Below are 18,952 nucleotides of genomic sequence, written 5' to 3' on the forward strand. Positions count from 1 at the left end.
ATTCTGGTGGCTCTACATCTTTACCTGTCATTTAGATTTTAGCTGATGATGGGTCTGTAGTGTGTCATATGGTGCATTTAATTGACTCTCACTAATGCCTAATGAAGTTGTGCACTTTTCATATGTTTATAGCCTCCTTTGTGAAGAGATTTTTGTGAAGAGGTTTTTGTGATGAGCCTTTTCATGACTTTTGTCCTGTGTCTGCTGTGTTCTCCTTGATTCATAGAAATTCTTTATACATTCTGGAAATGAGTATTTGTTAAGAGTATCTACTGTAAATATCTCCTCCTATGCTGTGGCTTGCCTTTAACTTTCTTATTGATGGCTTTGCTTAACAGGCATTTTAAATTTAATCTGATCTAATTCATCAGTTTTTTTTTTTCCTTTATGGTTAGTGTTTTCAGGGTCTTATTTAAGAGGAATCTCCTTAGAGATACTAACTGGTGGGGTGGTCCATCAAGGTTCCTGCTCTCCTAAGCCAAATGCTAAGTCCAATCACTGAAAAGTTCTATCCCTTAAAAATGACCCTTTAGAAAGTGAAGCAAACTGACAATGCTTGTTGCTCATTCATCAAGATGTGGCACCCAGAAGAAACCATCTGCAAGTCCTTGCCAGAGGGCCTGGCTCCCGCCTATTCTGAGTCTGGCTCTTCAGCTAGATTTTTCAGCTTTCCCTTCGATTCTTGTGAGCAAGACCCACCAAATCTTTCCAACAAACTCTCCTTTTAAATTTTCTAATTAGGCAAAGTTTATTTTTGTTGTTTTAACCAAAGAATCCTACTGTTTCCATAATTCACTCTTTTCATTTTGATGTTCTCTAATTTTACCTAGGGCATCAAGCCCTGATAGCCTGTGTGATCAGTCACACCACCTAAACAAGAAATTTCACTTTCAAGGAACTAAATCCTCATCAGTTCATGATCACAGCATGACTTTAAACAAGTCATCTCCAAAGATGGCTCTACCTTGACTCTTAGGGAAATGAAGGGGAAATCTAACTAAAACTAGGCATCTTCCAATATAGCACACATAAAATAGTACAATAGAACATTAACCCTTTAACCAATTAGCACCAAAGGGAGCGCTGCAGTTATGCCTAAACATGATAATTACTAGCTAAATTTTAGCTTGTTGCTCTAATAAAAATCACCGATTATTTCAATGAAAGAGAAACAATAATTTGGGTGGAATATTAAAGAATGCACATTCTAAATGTCAAATTTATCCTGGCAAGGATAAAGGAGGCACATACAGAAACCCTGACTGCTGTAACTGGGTGTTGGGGGTGTCATCTTGGTGATCACTCTCTTAGACCTTCCATGTTTCAAAATAGGAGCATAGGGCAACAAGAGAGAGTGAAAAAACAATAAGCAGATATACTTCCAAATGAGGCTAAGCTAGTGAGCTATGCATACTGATGCAATTATCACATTAGGTATTTCTGTACTGCATCTTTCGGAAGTGCTTTCAGAAGGGGCAATGTTAACCTTCAACATAACCTAACCGGTGGCAAATCTTCACTCCTTGAAGTTGACTGGTGAAACTTTTCAAAACAATCAAAACTCAGAGTATAAATTTACTTTCTTTTTTTTCTAAAAAGGGACAGTACAAGCTGGTGCACACAATCCTAGTGACCCAGGAGGCTAAGGCAGGAGGAGCTCAAGTTCAAGTTTAGTCTCCACAACTTAGTGAGATCCTATCTCAAAATAAAAAATAAAAAGGGCTGGGGCTGGGGCTGGGGCTGTGACTGAGTGGTACAGTACCTCTGGATTCAACGGTTCTGGAACCAAAAAAAAAAAAAAAAAAAAGGCGTGTGTGTATGGGGGTACTGTATAATGTAGCATGTAAGAGCATGGGTTTCAGAGATAGAGAAATCTGGGTCCTACTGACTCCTGATGGTGGTATGTAATCTTTGAACGAAACAGCCTGGCTGACATTTAATTTCCTAATGAGTATGGTCAGCCTGGCTGACATTTAATTTCCTAATGAGTATGGTCGATAAATGGGATAATGAATTTAAAGCTATTATATCTTTAGCTTCTAGTATTATGATACAAAGATAAGAAAGAATTACTTTTGTCTTTGAATATAAATTGCTTCTGAAAGGACTTCCCAAGCAGAAATTTACAAATTTTAAGTACTGTCATTAGTCATTGTTAAGACTTAACACTCTCTGGATTTATGCAATTGAGCCCAGTCCTAGAAATAATTTTTAAAAGGACTGTGAGCCCTGTGCTATGGTGGGGCATTTACTCACAGGTGTACCTCTCGGTGTCTGACAAGGCCTAGCCACTTATGTGGCAACTCTTGTACCTGTCCCTGGACACTCACAGGTGGGTGTGGGAGGGTAGTAAAGAGAGTATGACTTTTTGTGCAAGAAAAAATGAGAGAACTGATGGAGGAAACAAATTCTCAATGGACAACCAGATTCACCCAAAGGATGTGGTTTTATCCATAGACATATACTCTGAGGGGTTGTTGGAAGGATTGGGGACAGATGCCTTTCTGTCCTAGTGGGCTTTAACAAGCTGTGTCTTCCACATTCAGAAGTGCTTGCTGCTGGGTAATGCTAGCCAGGTTGGACAGGATGGGCTTCTGACAGGAGCCCCTCCTATAGTTTAGCAACTAGATTAACAATCTTCCCCTAAAACTTGCTCTGTCTTACTTCTGTAGGGAAGAAATAGGTTTTCAAATTCCCCTCCACCCCAGATCAGGTATTTTGACCCTGAGCCTCAGTTTGACAGGGAATATGTGGATGTGAGCAGTAGGAACATAAGGTTAAGGGGATAATTCTATAAGCTGAGCCCATAGTTCTGTCCCCCACTTTTTTTGTAAAAAAGGAATTTACCTGCAACCCTGCCTGGGTTAAGTCAATAGGATATGTTGCATTCCTTAGCAAAGAACCTATTATCCACAGGGAAATGCAGGCCCAAAATGTTGAGATAAAAACACAAATTATCCTAGGGGAGGGGGCAAGGGGAAGGGTTCTGTGATTCGTACACAAACCAGATTCTAAAATTCAGTAAGATAAGGATAATTCCCACTAGCCAATTAGAATTGGTCAGCACAGACCAAAGTGACCCAGAGTTGCCTTGGATCTTTACCATGTACAGTGGACATATAACTTCTGAAGTCATCCTGTTGTCAGTCAAAAATCAATTATCCTTGGGCAAGACTCCCTGGAAACTTGCCCGGGACCCCCAATAAAATTGGAGGGCAGGCTGGGGTTGTGGCTCAGTGGTAGAGTGCTTACCTCACATGTTTGACACTGGGTTAGATCCTCAGCACCACATAAAAATAAACAAACAAAATAAAGGTTAAAAAAAAAAACAAAACTGGAGGGCAGGAAGGGCACATCATCCTTCTCCTTCTGAGAGGACCCATTCTCTCTCAAAAGTATCCTCTTTCCCTTCGATCCCTTTTAAATAAACTCTATTGTTTTTTTTTTAACTAAGTATTGTCTTGTCTAGAATCCTCTACACTGGTGGGTCTCCTTCATAACAAATGCCTTTATCAATAGAATGAGGGAAATCATATCTGTACCTCACCTTACCATGCAAATTAAATGAGATCTCACGAAAAGCATTTATTATACTGGCTTATAATGGTTGCCTAAAAGAAAACAGCTATAATCATCATTATTAGTAATTTTAAACAAAGGAGATGTGAAATATTGAATCTAAGCTATTAAAAAGATAATCTATAATTGAGAGACTTCTCTAGATAATTCTAGAATTTGCTAACTCTTGATTTGATCATTGGCTATTATATATTTTTAAAAATACTTGTAGTTGTAGATGGACACAATACCTTTGTTTTATTTATTTATTTTATGTAGTGCTGAGGATAGAACACAATGCCTCACATGTGCTAAGCAAGCACTCTGCCACTAAGCCACAACCCAAGCCCAGCTATTATATTTTGAGTGCACATTTTCTCCAAATATTTTTTCTATAGCTTCTTGTTTATTTATATATTCTTTAAAATTTTACTTAATTAAAGGCATGCATTTCCCATGGAGAGTCAGGGATAATGGGATAAAGACAGGAAGCGACTGGGCCAAAGGTGGTGTATCTTATTTGAGAATTCTCCACACAGATGTCTACCGTTACATTTCAAAACAATGGCTCTAAAATTGTTTTATGTCCTGGTGACTTTGAAAGAACAACAGGCCAAGAGACCATGTATGCAGCAACCTGTATGAGGGCTGGAAAACCTGTTATTCTGCTACCTAAAGAATTCATTTAATACCTACAGGTCTCAGTTTCTACATTTTAAAATGAGAGGGCTGGTTTAGATGATCCTATTTTAAAGATAGGACAAATTCATATCCATATTTCTAAAATTCATATCCATTCTTCTCCTCTTTATTGTGAAAGATAACCATTTTTGCCACTCTAGTTTGGCCAGAAAGAATTAAGAATATTATACCACTTTTGATAAGATGCAAATGAATGAAAAAAATAAAATATTAATTCATGATAAACATAAACAAACATACACACACCCACACACACTCATACACCACCATTCTGCAGTTATCACCATCTCACATGTACCTTTGGAGGCCTACTTTTCTCTTGCACCATCTATGGCAAGAAAGTACCTGTGAACTCTCATGATGGTCATTTAATTTCCACCTATAAACAAACAGTCAAGACTAACTGTAACTAGCAGACACATGGCTACATAAGTGGCAGCTCCTCCCCATTTGCTGCAGTCAACATGTGGGCGATGGGCAGAAGTAAGGGTTAAGCTACAAAGAACTGAGAACTCTTATTGGCTTCCCAATAGCTGCATATCCAGGAATTATTCATGATCTAATTGTGACTAATATTTATGGGCACCTACTAAATGCCAGGCCCTAATGCCATGTGCTTTATATACATTATCTCATTTACTACTTCAACATTGTCCTTACTTTATGAGTCAGGAAACTAAGACTACAGAAGCTCAGGGCCCTGGCCATCTACTTAGCTGTACTGTAGAGATGGTTCTTTCTCAGCAGAGATGGACAAGAAAGCTCTTGTTTCTTCTCCCTTGTACCCTCTTTCCAGGTCCAATGATTCACATCCCTTCCTTGCAAGCTTGAAAGTTCTTAGAGGATGGAAGGCTCAGGAAATTTGACACTCGATTTGCTAATTTTTGATGCTCAAACTCCTGACTTTTTTAAATGTATTTTTTTCAATGTGCCTAATGTTTCTATGACTACCTCTTTGTCTTTCATACTAAAGACAGTGGTTACCACTGATCTTTCCTGAGTGCTCAGTGTGTGTCAATGATAGCTTTGGTTTGGGATTTTAGCTGAACAGCCAATATACATGAAAGACTTGAAGAGCAGGTGAAAGTAAGCCTGGAACTTAGATTCACTCCTAGAAGGTGGAACTGAATTTATATTTCTTTTTGTATGGCACCTATAATTGTATCTAGCATCAACAGGTAAAGAAGCAGTATTGAACAGAGTGAATATGAGGTCCCCTGACATTGAGGACAGCTTCCTCAAGCTTAGAGTAAAGGGCTGCCCCTCACCTTACCAGTCTGATGGATGCTAAGGAAGCTGAAAATGGAGACTACCCAGGCCCCAGCCTGCCTAGCAAAAAAAAAAAATTAAATCTGCATAGGTACATTCCTGTCTTTTGACTCTTCTTCTCTTTTAAAAGCTTTCTTTGCTCTAGAGTTTTCTGAAGATGGAATTTTTGAAAGAAATCTTCCTTCAAAGCTGGCTTTGAATAAAAATAATTTTCTTCCCAATTTGACTCCAAATATGTGTGCAACACTGAGCTATAGGGCTTAGACTCTTCCCAGAACCATAATAGTACCACCTAATAACAGAGTGACATACTGGAAAGAGCTACAGAAGGAAGGAGGAGAAGAATGTGGGGCACAGGTATCCATCACCCTTGTTCCTGCCCAACCACCTCTACTGTGCTTGCCCCTTTTCCTCATCTCCATGCCCCAATGGAACCCACTTCCACAACAGTACCAAGTGGAAGGGGGTGTTTCTAATTTGAAAAGGGTGAAACAGAAAAGGTGCACTATCTCCAATGGGTATCTATTAAAAACAAAACCAATTTTAAAATGCATAGTATGTGCCAGGCATTGTGGAAAAACAAAAAACTCTTAGATGACCTTATTTGCTTCAAAAAAAAAATCCTCTGGTGGAAATATTAATATGAACTCCATATAGAGATGAAGACCATGAGGCACAGAGAGGTTAAATTACATACCCGTTTAGTTAGGAAGTGGCAGAGCTGAGATTTAAAAGAGGGTTTGCCACTGAAAAAAAATGGGATTTGCTTTGCAAAGAATTTCATTAAAGCTATATATTTGTTTGTTTGTTTTCCCAACAGGTCCAGAAGGAAGCAGATTCCCAGAAAATCCAGGGAGTGCTTTATATAGAGTAGACCCCTTGAACTAGCCAGGGGACATCAGGTAGGAAAGCCCTACACTCCCATGTTACTTTTGTTTTGTGTTTCTGTAAATGAAAGAACAGCCACATTGCTCAGGGAGACATATGTGTCTTATGGTTTGGCTACTGGTCAACCCAACACAATTCTTTCCTGGTCTTGGGCCAATATGGCAACCCATACCATCTCTGCCTAAGTAAGTGAATAAGCAGGACAGATATGCATGCATATGTATGTGTGGCATTTGTGCTGTGTAGGTATAAACTTCACAAGGTACACCTTGCATTCTTGGCTAAAATTACTCCCTCTCCAGAAAGAAAAGAGATTATGTGATTGTTTTATTCGTTCTCTCCTTGCTGAAATGGCTCTGGGAAGGAAAGAATCTGGCTGGGTTTAATGAGCTTAGTCCCAGTTTATGAAGCCTAAAGGCAGCTATAATCACCCTCTGTGTCTGTGGGTGTTAATAAGAAAAGGAACCAGAAACAATTGTGTAGAGAAAATTGTCCTTTGCCATTAAAGTTGAACTTAGATATCTCACCTGACATCAGACTCTCAAGAAAAATGGAAGCTGCTTTGGTTTCCTGAAGCTACATATTTTATGCTTTGTATGGGAAACTTAATTCACTTAGTAAAACTCCCCTAAGCCATTTCCTCTACAAATTGCAAACTAAGTGAGGCCAAAAGAAGTTCGATCTTTTAATTCAATCAACTTCCCCCAAAACCTCCTGTTCCTGGCTGATGAATATCCATTACACCTCCAACCTAAGGAATTCTCACTCTTCCCTCCTGGAATCTAGACTTAGGCTTGCTGCTTAGAATAAAAATTGCTACTCACTGTATAAGTGTATGGATGTAATGGCTAGCTCCAGTTTCGGGGTGCATTTTCCTATATTGATGACACTGCACTGGTTTATACAAACCTGACAATTCTTTTCAAAATAAAAAATAACCTTTTTATCCAAAGCAAAATGATTTCTGAAGTTCAGTTCAGTTAGATTTTCTTGTTTATGTAATCATCTTTTCGTAGCAAATGCTTTATACCATTACTCAACATTGATGCTAAGAATTCTGTCCTTGCTTATAAAACCTAGCAAAACTATAAAGACCTTCCAGGCAAATTAATTAAAAAGGCAGAGCCCCTTGGTTTTCAGCCTTTTCTTCCTCTTTCTTTTGTTTCTGCCACTTCTATTCTATAAAACCTATATTCTGTACGTTCTATATAATCTCAAGGCCTGTCCTTTCACAGATTCTGTCTTAATAGACTTATAAGTCCAATCAAGGAAAATGAAACTTTATCTAATGATTAGATCAGTAGATAAGAACCCAGAGTTTTTTCTTTGAATTCTCTATACTATACAATATTTTAGGTCTGAAGTGTGGAATTAAAGGAAGAAAAGCAGACAAAATCTTAAGATCCTTGTGGGCTGGGCATGGTGGCACATGACTGCAATCCCAGCAACTAAGGAGGCTGAGGCAGAAGGATAGAAAGTTTGAGGCAAGCCTCTGCAACTTAGTGAGACTCTATCTCAAAAATTTTAAAAAGGGACTAGGTGTTACAGAGCTGGGGCCTTTCAAGAAATAGGCAATGCAAAGATTTGCCCTTTAAACCCTGATTCTTATGACCAAGTCAGAAAGTTTCAGACATGTCACTCAAAGTAATAGGAATGAGTTTATAGACAGGATAGGAAAAGGGAAAGGGGACACTCTTGGGGGAGAGAGTGGGTCCTCTCAGAGAGGAAAGGGACAATATGCCTCTCCTGCACTCTAGTTTGGGAGGTCCCAAAGAAGTTTCCAGAGAGTCCTGCCCACATTCACTTCTTGACTTTTGATTGATGGCAGGGTGACATCAGACTTTTGAGTCCCCATTGCCATGACAACTCTAGGTCACCTTGGCCCATGCTGACTGGTTCTAATTGTATTCTTAATCATTTTTACAGGTTTTATGGTTGGGAGGTATTTTCCTTATCTTCCAGAATCTGGTCTGTGAAAAATATCACAAATGTCTCTCCCTTCAAAGTAACTTGGGTTCCTCTTATCACAGGTATTTCCTGCCTACATTTCCTTGCAAATGACAGGTTGTTTGCTGAGGAATGTGACATATCCTGTCCACTTCCACCAGGCAGAGCTGCAGGTAAGTTGCCCTTTGGCAAAGAAAGCATGTTGGGGTCAGTACAGTAGACCCATTTTATGGAATCGTTCTCTTTAACCTTGTGTTTTCACCATTCGTGTTTGTCTGTTCCCTAACATTGTAAAGTGCCCCTGGGTTCAATCCCCAGTACCAAAAAGAAACAGAAAAGGAAAAAAGAAAAAAGATCCTGTGGGCAGGGTTGTGATACAATCACCCCCATAAAGCCTTTCACTGCACCTTCAGTTATCCAACCAACAATGCCTACAGACATAAGGGAGAACAAAACAGATGGATGCTTGACTGAGTCCTCAGTCTCATGGTGAGACAGAAAATGGAATTAAAAACATGAAATAGATTATTTCAAACTGTGGTATATGTGGTGAAAGAAAGAACAAGCATATGAGGAAAAGAGACCTGGAGTCCTGAAATAGCCTGGGAGTCAGGGGAGGCTGCCCTAAGCAATGTTGAAGCAGAGATCTAAGTGTGGCTACAAGTTAGGGAGAGGCAAGCAGCACAGCTTTCCAGGGCTTTGCAACTTGTAAGATTTCAGTAAAGTAAAAACAAACCAACAAACAGGAGTGCCCTTTTTTATGTGGGGAGAGATCTGGGGAAAATCCTGGAAATCTCCTTTGAGTCTTTCTTTTTATATATAATAGAGTTAAAATCCCCAGATGAGCAGCCCAAGCTCACTCCTGGCTAGACTAGACTCCCAGGCTTCCAGCTCTTAGTCCAACACCCTTTTGACTACAAGGCACAAGAATGGCAGCTTCAGTAGATACCTGAGACTACAAGGTTTTAATGATCAGACTCTAATGAAGGGCTTATCCCATATCTATAAATGGTATGCAGTGGGCTGAGAATAAAAGATTTTTAGACTTAAACTTTTAATAATAAAACCCAGGGCAGCTTCTGAAGAAAGATTTAATATGTTCAATTTTTTTCTTTTTCTTTTTTGGTCCAGAATGTATTTGTAAACCAGGAACAAAGATGAACCAGACAGATTTCTCCATCTGCATGCAAAATAAAAATGAGTTGTAGAATTGATAAAGGTAGTAGTAATATGATCAACTAATCCAAAGTAATAAAGTCTATTGATTTCATCTACTAGTTCCCACAAGAACTACAATTAGCCTTAAACTCTAATTATGACCACACCTACACCTTCCTTGTCTCTCACAGAGCTAAGCAACAGCAACAATGAATAATAGTCTGAGCATTTTTAAGTGTGGCTACAAGTTAGGGAGAGGCAAGCAGCACAGCTTTCCAGGGCTTTGTGAAGCCTACTGGAAACTTAATGCTATTTAAGTAACTTTCCCATTTCCCATTTCCTTTCTTCATTTTACTATACTGTTTCACAAAGTAAAAGAGGGAAAAAAAAGGAAAACAAACAAAACATTTCTCATCCTTGGTTAGCTTTTCTTCTCAGTAAATAACCCAGGCATAACACTGGTTAGAAAGTCCGATAAATGCTGAGGAAAAGACTACATTCTGGTCCAATCTTGCATCTCCAAACTTAGAAGAGCACAAGAACAATAATGCAAGAACTTTGACTAAAACACTGTATTTGTTAGCAATAATAGGAAGAGAAAGTTTTCCAAATGTGGCCAGGGGCCATCTCTCAGAAGAGATGCCTCCTTAAAAAGGGAGAACATTCTGTTGACTACAGATTAAACCTCAATTCCTTCCCCCACTTCACACCTCTCCAAGGACAAAAGATTGCAAACGTCACTCTAATCAAAACAAGATCCCTCTCTGCCTTTCCATGATTCTTAGCCCCAGCTTTGTATTAACCTCTTTGTTTCCGCAAAGAAACTGCTTCATTGAAACATCATAGAAAAAAACAGTTGTCCCCCAGACAATGAAGTCGCCTGCACTTGGGCATTTCTGTGTAGGCAGGCGACAATGCTGGCAGAATTTTCAACCTGTTGCTATAGTAGCAGAAAGAATGTGATTCAAGCAGCTCTGCCAAATCCCTCCAGCTCCTGTAAAGAACTTTAACCCTTCACTGCCCTTTCTCTGGCAGAAATACCTGGGAAGAACAAATTTTTCTTAGAAGTTGGATGTAGTCCTCTTAGCATTCACTCATTCTTCGGTTCATTCAGTGTCTATATATTTATGCTGGCTTCCAGATTTTCATTGGTAAACAAGGATGAGTAGGATATTAAATTATTGCTTAAATAACAATATATTATGCAGCATCAGTGTATATAGGAGATATGAGGTACCCAGCAAAGAAGTCACCAGCAAGGAAACATTCAAGGTAACCAGTTTATCCATTAATTGTAGCAGACCCTATATATTCTGAGCCACTGCAATTACTTGATTGTTTGCATGTATTAATTTGACAAAAAAATACTACTAGAAATGCCTGCTTTGATCCTATCATGACTAGTATAAGGCATTAGTTTAAATGAGTTGTTTAAATTAAATTAGTATTTTTTACATAAAATAGAAATAACATTCTGTCAGAGAACCATTGCAAAAATTGCTGAATGTGAGCTTGCATCCCTCATTTATAGTCACCAGGCAACAGAAATGCAGGTAATGGCTCAGATAATACACAAAAGCAACACAGTCACAAGGACTTGGGAGGACTTTTTAAATAGTCCCCTGCCTAATGCAGATCTGTCGTCAAGGCAGTAATGAAGAAATTTCAGGAAATACAATTTAGAAATGACCTATAATCCTGCTTACTTAAAACTGTGGTATAGAAATCTTTGTTGTGGAATAGCTCCTTGCTAAACTTCCTTGTTTCTACAAATACTGGAAGGTGGGTTTCCTAGGAGGATAAACTGAGAAGGTAAGGATATCCTCCTAAGCTTTCTGTGAAACAAGACAGAATCAATCAAATTTCAAGCAAAAGCTGAAAAAGCAGGAAGATAGGTTGCTAATCTCAGCTGGCCACAGATGTGTTCTCAGATTACATAATCCTTCATACCTTAGTTTCCTCAGAAAACACCATGGAGATCCAAAGGCACAGAATGATCAATAGCAAACTCTATAAATCCGTGGCCTGAAATAAAGTGCTCCATTATTATTCTTAATCTTTGATACCATAAAACATTATTTCTACACTGGAGAATTTTTGAAAATATCAATCATATGTTAGGTTGCTGTTTTCCCATCTCAACAAGAGAAAAAAGCTCAGCCCACCTGCAGACAGGGCAAGATGGGCCTTTAGGAGAGGATGTTCACCCAAACTGCTGCAATTTTGGGTTTTCTAAAGGGTCCGAGGTTCAGAAAGGATGGAAACTGATTACCTTTCATTTGAAAAAGAGGAGACCATAACAAAGGGATGTCATTTGATCTGAAGTAATAACTCCACCCAAGTAATAGCCCTCCTGGAACTGGATAGGGAACAGCCAAAGCCAAGGACCCATGACCTTCACATTTTGGAGGATGGGGTGGAATGGAAAAGAGGCATTCTACAGGAATTCCAATGGCATCTGAAAACATCAAATTTGAGTTACCTTCAGGCATTCCCTTCCCTTTGAAATTCCACCAGATCAATCAGAGTAGCAATGAATCCAATGTTTACTTCCACATCATAAGAAGCAGGTGGCTCTAGAAGATGGACTCTTTTCTGCCTCTTGGTTCTTCTAGGATCCAACTATGGACTCCATGATCCTTCCAAAGAAGGAAAAGGTACAACTCCTTCCTAGACCCCTCCCCCAGAAAAGGGGAGAATACTTTAGTAGTCCTATTTATTCACCCCTTCTGAATCCATTTCCTTTGATACAACAAGATTTTGTCATTCATCTTGCTAAAAAAAAAATAATATTTCCCTGCCCTTTGACATTGGGCTTGGCTATGTGACTTGCTTTGACCAATATGATGTTAATGGATTTATGACATAATCAAAAGCTTGTAATGAGCTTGCATGGGGGGCTTGTGCTCTTACCCCTTCCATTACCAGAACATGACAAGCTAGTAGCTGGTGCTGGGGCTAGGACAAGGGAAACAGAAGAAGCCACTCCCATCTGTGCCAGATAAGAACAAGCCAATTTTCCCCTTCAACCTGCAGACACAAGGGTTAAGAAATGAACATTGTTGATGCCACTGATATTTTCTAGTTGTTTGTAATGCAGTATTATCATAGCAACAATAGATACACACACAGATACAACTACAGGCAATAAATGTAGTTTTGGGGTTAAAATATCATTTGCTTTGTTTTCTTAATACATAATAAGTAATAAATCTCTAATAGTTTTCTTATTAGACTGTGAAGTCCTCAAAACAGAGTTCCATTACCTTCCCAATATCCAAAATCTATTCATAAGTCCATGCCATGTTCTAAGCTCCAGGGGATACAATGGTAAATGACACATAATTCTAGCCATAGGTCTTCCTTCACCTATGATGTTTCCAACCATTATCAGGATTAATGTGCTTTTATACAGAGGAATAATAAAGTTTATTTCTATGGCTGAAAGTATATAGGTCAGTAAGAACCCCTAAATCAACTGAGTGTTATTTGCTTAAATACTGGGTGAACTGGATCATTGCATCTTTTAGTAATCCAAAGAATGGACAAACCACTGCATTATTAGTTTTTAATTCTGGCCAATCACCAGACCTTTGTAAATTACAAATTCCTTGACTCCATCTACAGATATCTGACGGAATATTCTAGCACAAGGCCTAGGCCTCTGTTATTAAAAACACCTCAAAATAATGCTGACAATCATAAGAATTGAGGACTTCCCCTCATTTAATAGAACCTCTTCATCCACTGATTGAATATTTTCTGCTGTGTTAAACTAAGTGTTTGACATTAATAGACCCAACACGTGAATACAAGGTACCAGGATCCAGATCACCAAATGTATCAGTCATGATTAGCTTAACAAACCACTCCAAACTCAGCAGCTTAAAACAATAAGTGTTATTGCTCATGAGTCTTTAGATCTGGATAGTTTTTTCTGATCTCTGCTGGACCCATTCAAGTGTCTGAGGACAGCTGGTTGGTTTAGGATTTCCTCATTTCTATGTCTAATATAGAATCACTGTCAGTTGGGTGACAGGGTCTCTGGGTCACAGCAAGAGTGCCCAGGAGTTTCTACATGATGACTGACTTGGATTCCAGGAGAACAAGCAGAAGTATGAGAGGCTGCCTTAAAACTGAGACTGGGGACTAACATTACTTCTGCACATTCTCCTGGTCAAAACAAGTAATAAAGCCAAGCCAAGATTCAGTGGCTGGGGAAACAGACTTTACCACTTGATAAGAGGAGCCAGAAAGTCATGTTGCAAGGGAATAGATTAAAAGAAGAGAATAATTGGGATAATTTTTGCAAATCAATCTATATTATACAGTATAATAAGAGAAAAATATAACCTCTAGCCAAATGAGATTTCTAAGTGAGGGCCAAAGTTTTCACTTTCATCTCAAAAAGACATAAAGTCCTCATATTAAAACTTCATCTGACATTCTTCATTCTAGCTCTTTGATTTCATCTTACCAAATCCTCAAGATCTCTTTCTCAAACTAAAGCAAAAGCAACCTATATATTCTCAGCATCATCTTTGGGGTACTTGAAGATGTAGATGACATGCTAATCTTTTGAGGATCTGTTCAGGACAAATTTCTGTGACTTAGGATGTGCCTGTGAGAATTATCATCAGGGCTACATCCTCCGAAGAAGTGCATGGCATTAACATGAGGAACACCAAAGCACAAGAAGAAATATTACAGGGGAGAAGATAACACATAAGACTAGCAAACAGAGAAGCAGGAAACCAGAGCTTAAGGGAGACTACAGTTTGATGCTAATTATAATTTCCGCCTGGGGCTGCTGACTAAGCACTCTTCTTTCTTTCTCCTTTCTCTTCTCTCCATTTCCCTGACCATTACCACTTAGGAAAAAACCAGAATCCACAACTATTTTTCCTAATCTAGGCCCCAAGGTATATATAGCCTGACTGAGATGTAGCAGTAGTTTACAGCATCTCTATAACAAAGGTGTTGCTTTATTTTAGAATAAACCTTGACCTTTTGGTTAGAGCCAAAGTCTTCAAACACCTACTTATGAGGCATGGAACAGCAGGGGGTAGAAGAGAAAATAGCTCCAGAAACCAGAGACACAGGATGGTACAGTTGGCCAAAGGCTAGGTAGTGCCTGAGGCTCTTTGAAGGAAATTTCTCAAGAGGGAAGGAGAAAGTATACCCTGCTCAAAGACAAAGCTGTCCTGAGTGCATACTCTGGTTCCTGTATGTCCAGTTTACAGTCTGGTTGGTAGACTAAGCAATAAGAGTAGATACAAAACACAATGAAGTAAAAAAATTCATCATAAAGATGCCTAAAAATTCATCATAAAGATGCCTCAGAAAAGCCAGATTCAAGCAGACATTGCAATATCAATTTGGTTTATGAAGAAAGCCAAAAAATTCTGAAAACATGTGGAATAGGCCTCAGTGGGAAGATTCATTGCCCACACTCTTCTAAACTCTATTGTGTTCCTGAACATTGGATATGGGAGAGAAGCAGGTTTGGTAGTAATGGTGACATTTTTATCCTATAGTATGTTGTACGCAATATGCAAATACCTGAGAACCAGAATCAGTGCTGTTAACTCTATGGGAGGCTTAGTAGTGTGTATATTTGCTTTTCAATTATAACTGGAAAGTCACAACTTTAAAACATGACTCTACAGAAAAATCATCACAATGGTTCCTACCTTCACTTCTTGCTTACTTGGTCTCAAAATGAGTGGCATACTCGGATCATCTTCTAACACACTAGCCAACTGGTTGCTAATAAATCTCTGCTTTTAATTAGGCAAGGGGAATCGAAAGCAATAAGGAAGCAAACTTGATGTTAGTACCACAGGAGCAGTGATAATCACAGTGATTCTCACAGCAAAACACATACTGTGGTCTTCATAAACTTAGAAGAGAGATTTTTCACCCTGTCTGGGCCTCTATGCCCTCCAACATTCACATTTAGATAACTTTGTGCTCTTCTTACATGCCATAAAGTTTAGGTATGCCTTCTTAGAACATTATTTTTTAGCTGTTGTTCACTGCTGCTCCAAAAACCTAGATATGTTAGGTACAGGTTACTCCTTAAAGAGAATACCTAAGTTGCTTGCCCGGAGGTGCCAAGAATGAACCTGCACTGCATTTGCAGAGACACCTAGGCACAAGCCAAATATCCACATGTGTCACAGCAGTACCTCTGGTTTGGGAAATTCCTACTGCAGTTTCCTATTTCACTCTCTTATAAACTATAAACCCTCTTAACGCAGTATCTTTACATTCATAATTGGGAGGTAATTCTTCATGGCCGTTAAGAGAACTGTCTCAAATATCTACAATATTTGAATGAAATTAATTTTACACATAGCCTTATCTTGCCTACAACATTTTTCTTGAGTTCTTCCCAGGTATTAATATTTTGACTAGGTCAGGAACCAGAGGCAGCAGTTTATTCCTTCACATGCCAGTTGCAATCTGTGGCTTGTCTTTAGAATAAACACTAAAAACACAGGGGTCTGTTAACAATTCCACACTTGATTATTCTGAGTTACCCTCTCATCCACAGAAATCGGGTAGAAGACCTTGGCATCAGCTCTGCACAGAAAACCTCCTCCATTTGCCTTCCCTTCAAGGAATTCTCAACACACTACACAAAGATCTCTGTTTTCTCTCTCAAATACCACATGATCCCACATTGAACATCAGACATTTCTCTCCCCTGAGTACCAGAGGCCTCCGCCTGTGGTATCTTAATCAATACTTCCAAGTTCACTTGCATTTCATTAGAACAACTAATCTTTTAATACTTTTCAAACTCCAGCTCTGACATCTCTTATTCTACATTGAAATCTTTGAACAGGTTTTGTTAGCTTGTTTGTTTTGAACAAAATGTCATGTTGGTTTATTTTAAAGCTCTGGTAAGAATTAAGCTACATTTCAAATAGAGTTGCCCATGTATTAAAATGCCCACAATCCTTAGCACTTTTTCTTCCTCAAAACCTAATTGGTAAGCAAAGTAGCTTTTTTCCCCTATAGGACCAAAAGGGTAAGTTATACCACTCAAAGGTAATTATCTGTTAAGTTTTGTTCCAAGGCAGGCTATCAGGTTACAAGTTCTAATAACCTCACTGGAAAAAGACATTTCTTTGTTTTGGGACCACCAAGAACTAACCAACCAAATCAAACACCTTCAATCCTTGCAGAAACTCTCCTGTCCAAACACGATAAAAAAGAAAAGCCAACAATAAAGCAAATAAAGTGAATGAAGCAGTCCTGCAGCTGGAAGCCCTTACCATTGGGAGCAGAGGATCCTGGAGATTCCTCTCCGGGGCTCCTTCTGGCGTGGGGTGGTGGCCAGGGGTCCAAGACGTGGGTACTGGTGGAGGTGTGCTCTTTGCATGCTTGAACAGGGCTCCCTGCCGTCTGCCTGCCTGGCTGCCACTCAGTGTTCTCGTCTGGGTGGGAAGGGCCAAGTTGAAAAAAAAATGTGCAGGTTACTCACTGGCCTTCCCGGGCAGACACACCCAGGAGGAGGGAGAGGCCAGGCGCAGACAGGGAGAGTCTTCAGAGGCTGTTCCTGAGATCTGCTTCTGATTCCTTTTGTTATTACTTCCTGAACTTTAAGCTCTCTCTGCCCGGGCACTGAAGGGAAGCAGGTAACACTTGGGTGATTATTTTCAACTGTATAATGCAAAAGTTACTTTGAAAAGGTAATGTTTTATCACACACATCTTTAAATTTAAACCTGAAAACTGTTTTTGCTGTGTTAGAGAATTAACACTGACATTCATAGGAGAGTGATTGGTTACCCTGGGGTGGAGGCCTGGAAAAGCCTGGAGGGAGCAAACCTGTATGACATTTCAAAAAGCATTTCTAGAGTCTTTTTTAGACTCAACTTTAGAAAAACAGGATTCTCAACAATCTCCCAGAGTCTGTGAACTTTGCCTTGGACCAAAGACACATTCTTGAAAAAGGAATCTGTAAATGGAGATGTCAGAAATGGACATGGGAAAAGCTAGAACTTGCTACCTGACAGCCTGGCCATAGTTAAAACCTGAAATGAAGGCTTCCATAAATGAGGGGTGCTTTAGTAATTTTCCTGCTTGGGTAAGCATGTGTATTCATGAACACAGGCAGCAGCAGTAACATGAGGTAGATGAAGCTGAGGATGAAGAGCAGGCAGCAAATACTAGTGCCCTGTACAGACCAGACACTTACCTCATTTAATCCTAAAATGCCTTTATGAGGGAGGTATTATTCTTTACCTGTGAGCACACTGACACCCAGAAGTCGGGCAACTGGGCTTATGAGACCCAGGGAATGGAAGACCTGGGATTTGGACCCAGGTTTGCCTGAATTCAAGAACCAGGAATATTTCCCACCATTTCTAAACAAACCAACACCTTTCCTCCATTTGCAGTTGACCTAAGGCCTTGTCACCTTTCCTGAAATTTCTATAGCTTTTCCAAAACTGTTAATGCCATATGACAGAATTTCATGGGATAGTAGTAAGTGTAATAAAAGTAAAAAAAAAACAAAACAAAACCCTAGATTCTCTTCTGTAGCCATTCATAACCTTTAATGAACTAAAATATATTTTGATCCTCCAATCTTGGGGACTTAGTATGCTATGTATCTTTTCCCAAAGTTTATTTTCTTCTTTTTTTTTTGCTTGACAGGAAGGCATCTTTCGAGAGTTGGGAAAATAGTATATTATAGAATTATAGAGATGGGTTATTAAATTTTTCTTCCCCCTTTAAAAAAAAGTTAAATTTATAAAAATTATTTATAAAAAATTCAAATAGTATATAACAGCATAAAATAAAAAGTAAAAATCTCTCCATTTTCCCTAACAACCAGTCCCCATTCTCCAGAGGAACCCACTGTTAGTGATTTCTTCTGTGTCTGGTTCAGACATTTTTATGCATATAAAGCATATGTGAATACCCTTTTTAAAATAACATATCCAGGATTAAAGTATACCCATGTTATGCTATTTCGCACTTTTGAAACTTAATGACATATTTGAGATTTTCCATATCAGCATATAGAATTGCTTTTGGTAAGTTAGAGCCAAGAAAAAGAAAAGGTAGTCCTAAAATAATGGAGTTACTGCTTTATAAAAAGTTCCCCTACTTGGGTCATTGTAAGTTTCATGACTCAGGGTGGAAATGCATGGCTCTCATTCCAGCTCTAGTTGTGGAATGTCCTCGCTTAATGCTCACATACAGAAGGCAGAGGACACTATGGCCTCCTCACGGATCATCTGGGAAGCTCAGTAGCAATGGTGTTAATAATGCCACAATCTCAGCCAACACTTACTGAGCACTCTGTGCCAGGCACTTTTCGTAATGTTTTCTATGTATTGACCTATTACACCTTACTTATCCTCAACAACTCAATGAAGCTGGTGCTGTTTTTCCCCATTTTACAGAGT

General features: G+C 39.0%; 1 protein-coding gene across 13 annotated transcripts in view; it reads right to left on the reverse strand.

Annotated features, from left to right (window-relative positions):
• Ston2 (stonin 2) overlaps positions 1–18,952 on the reverse strand; it is a 133,818-nt gene that overhangs the window by 39,766 nt on the left and 75,100 nt on the right. For 9 of the 13 annotated variants that reach the window (XM_078050647.1, XM_078050648.1, XM_040276382.2 and 6 more), the window contains one exon: positions 16,809–16,970. The exons of the other annotated variants lie outside the window; for them this stretch is intronic. In XM_078050647.1, the coding sequence (XP_077906773.1) occupies positions 16,809–16,970 (162 nt within the window). The remainder of the gene's footprint in view (positions 1–16,808; positions 16,971–18,952) is intronic. 13 annotated transcript variants of the gene reach the window in all.

This window comes from Ictidomys tridecemlineatus, chromosome 5 (assembly GCF_052094955.1).
Source record: "Ictidomys tridecemlineatus isolate mIctTri1 chromosome 5, mIctTri1.hap1, whole genome shotgun sequence".
NCBI lineage: Eukaryota > Metazoa > Chordata > Mammalia > Rodentia > Sciuridae > Ictidomys > Ictidomys tridecemlineatus.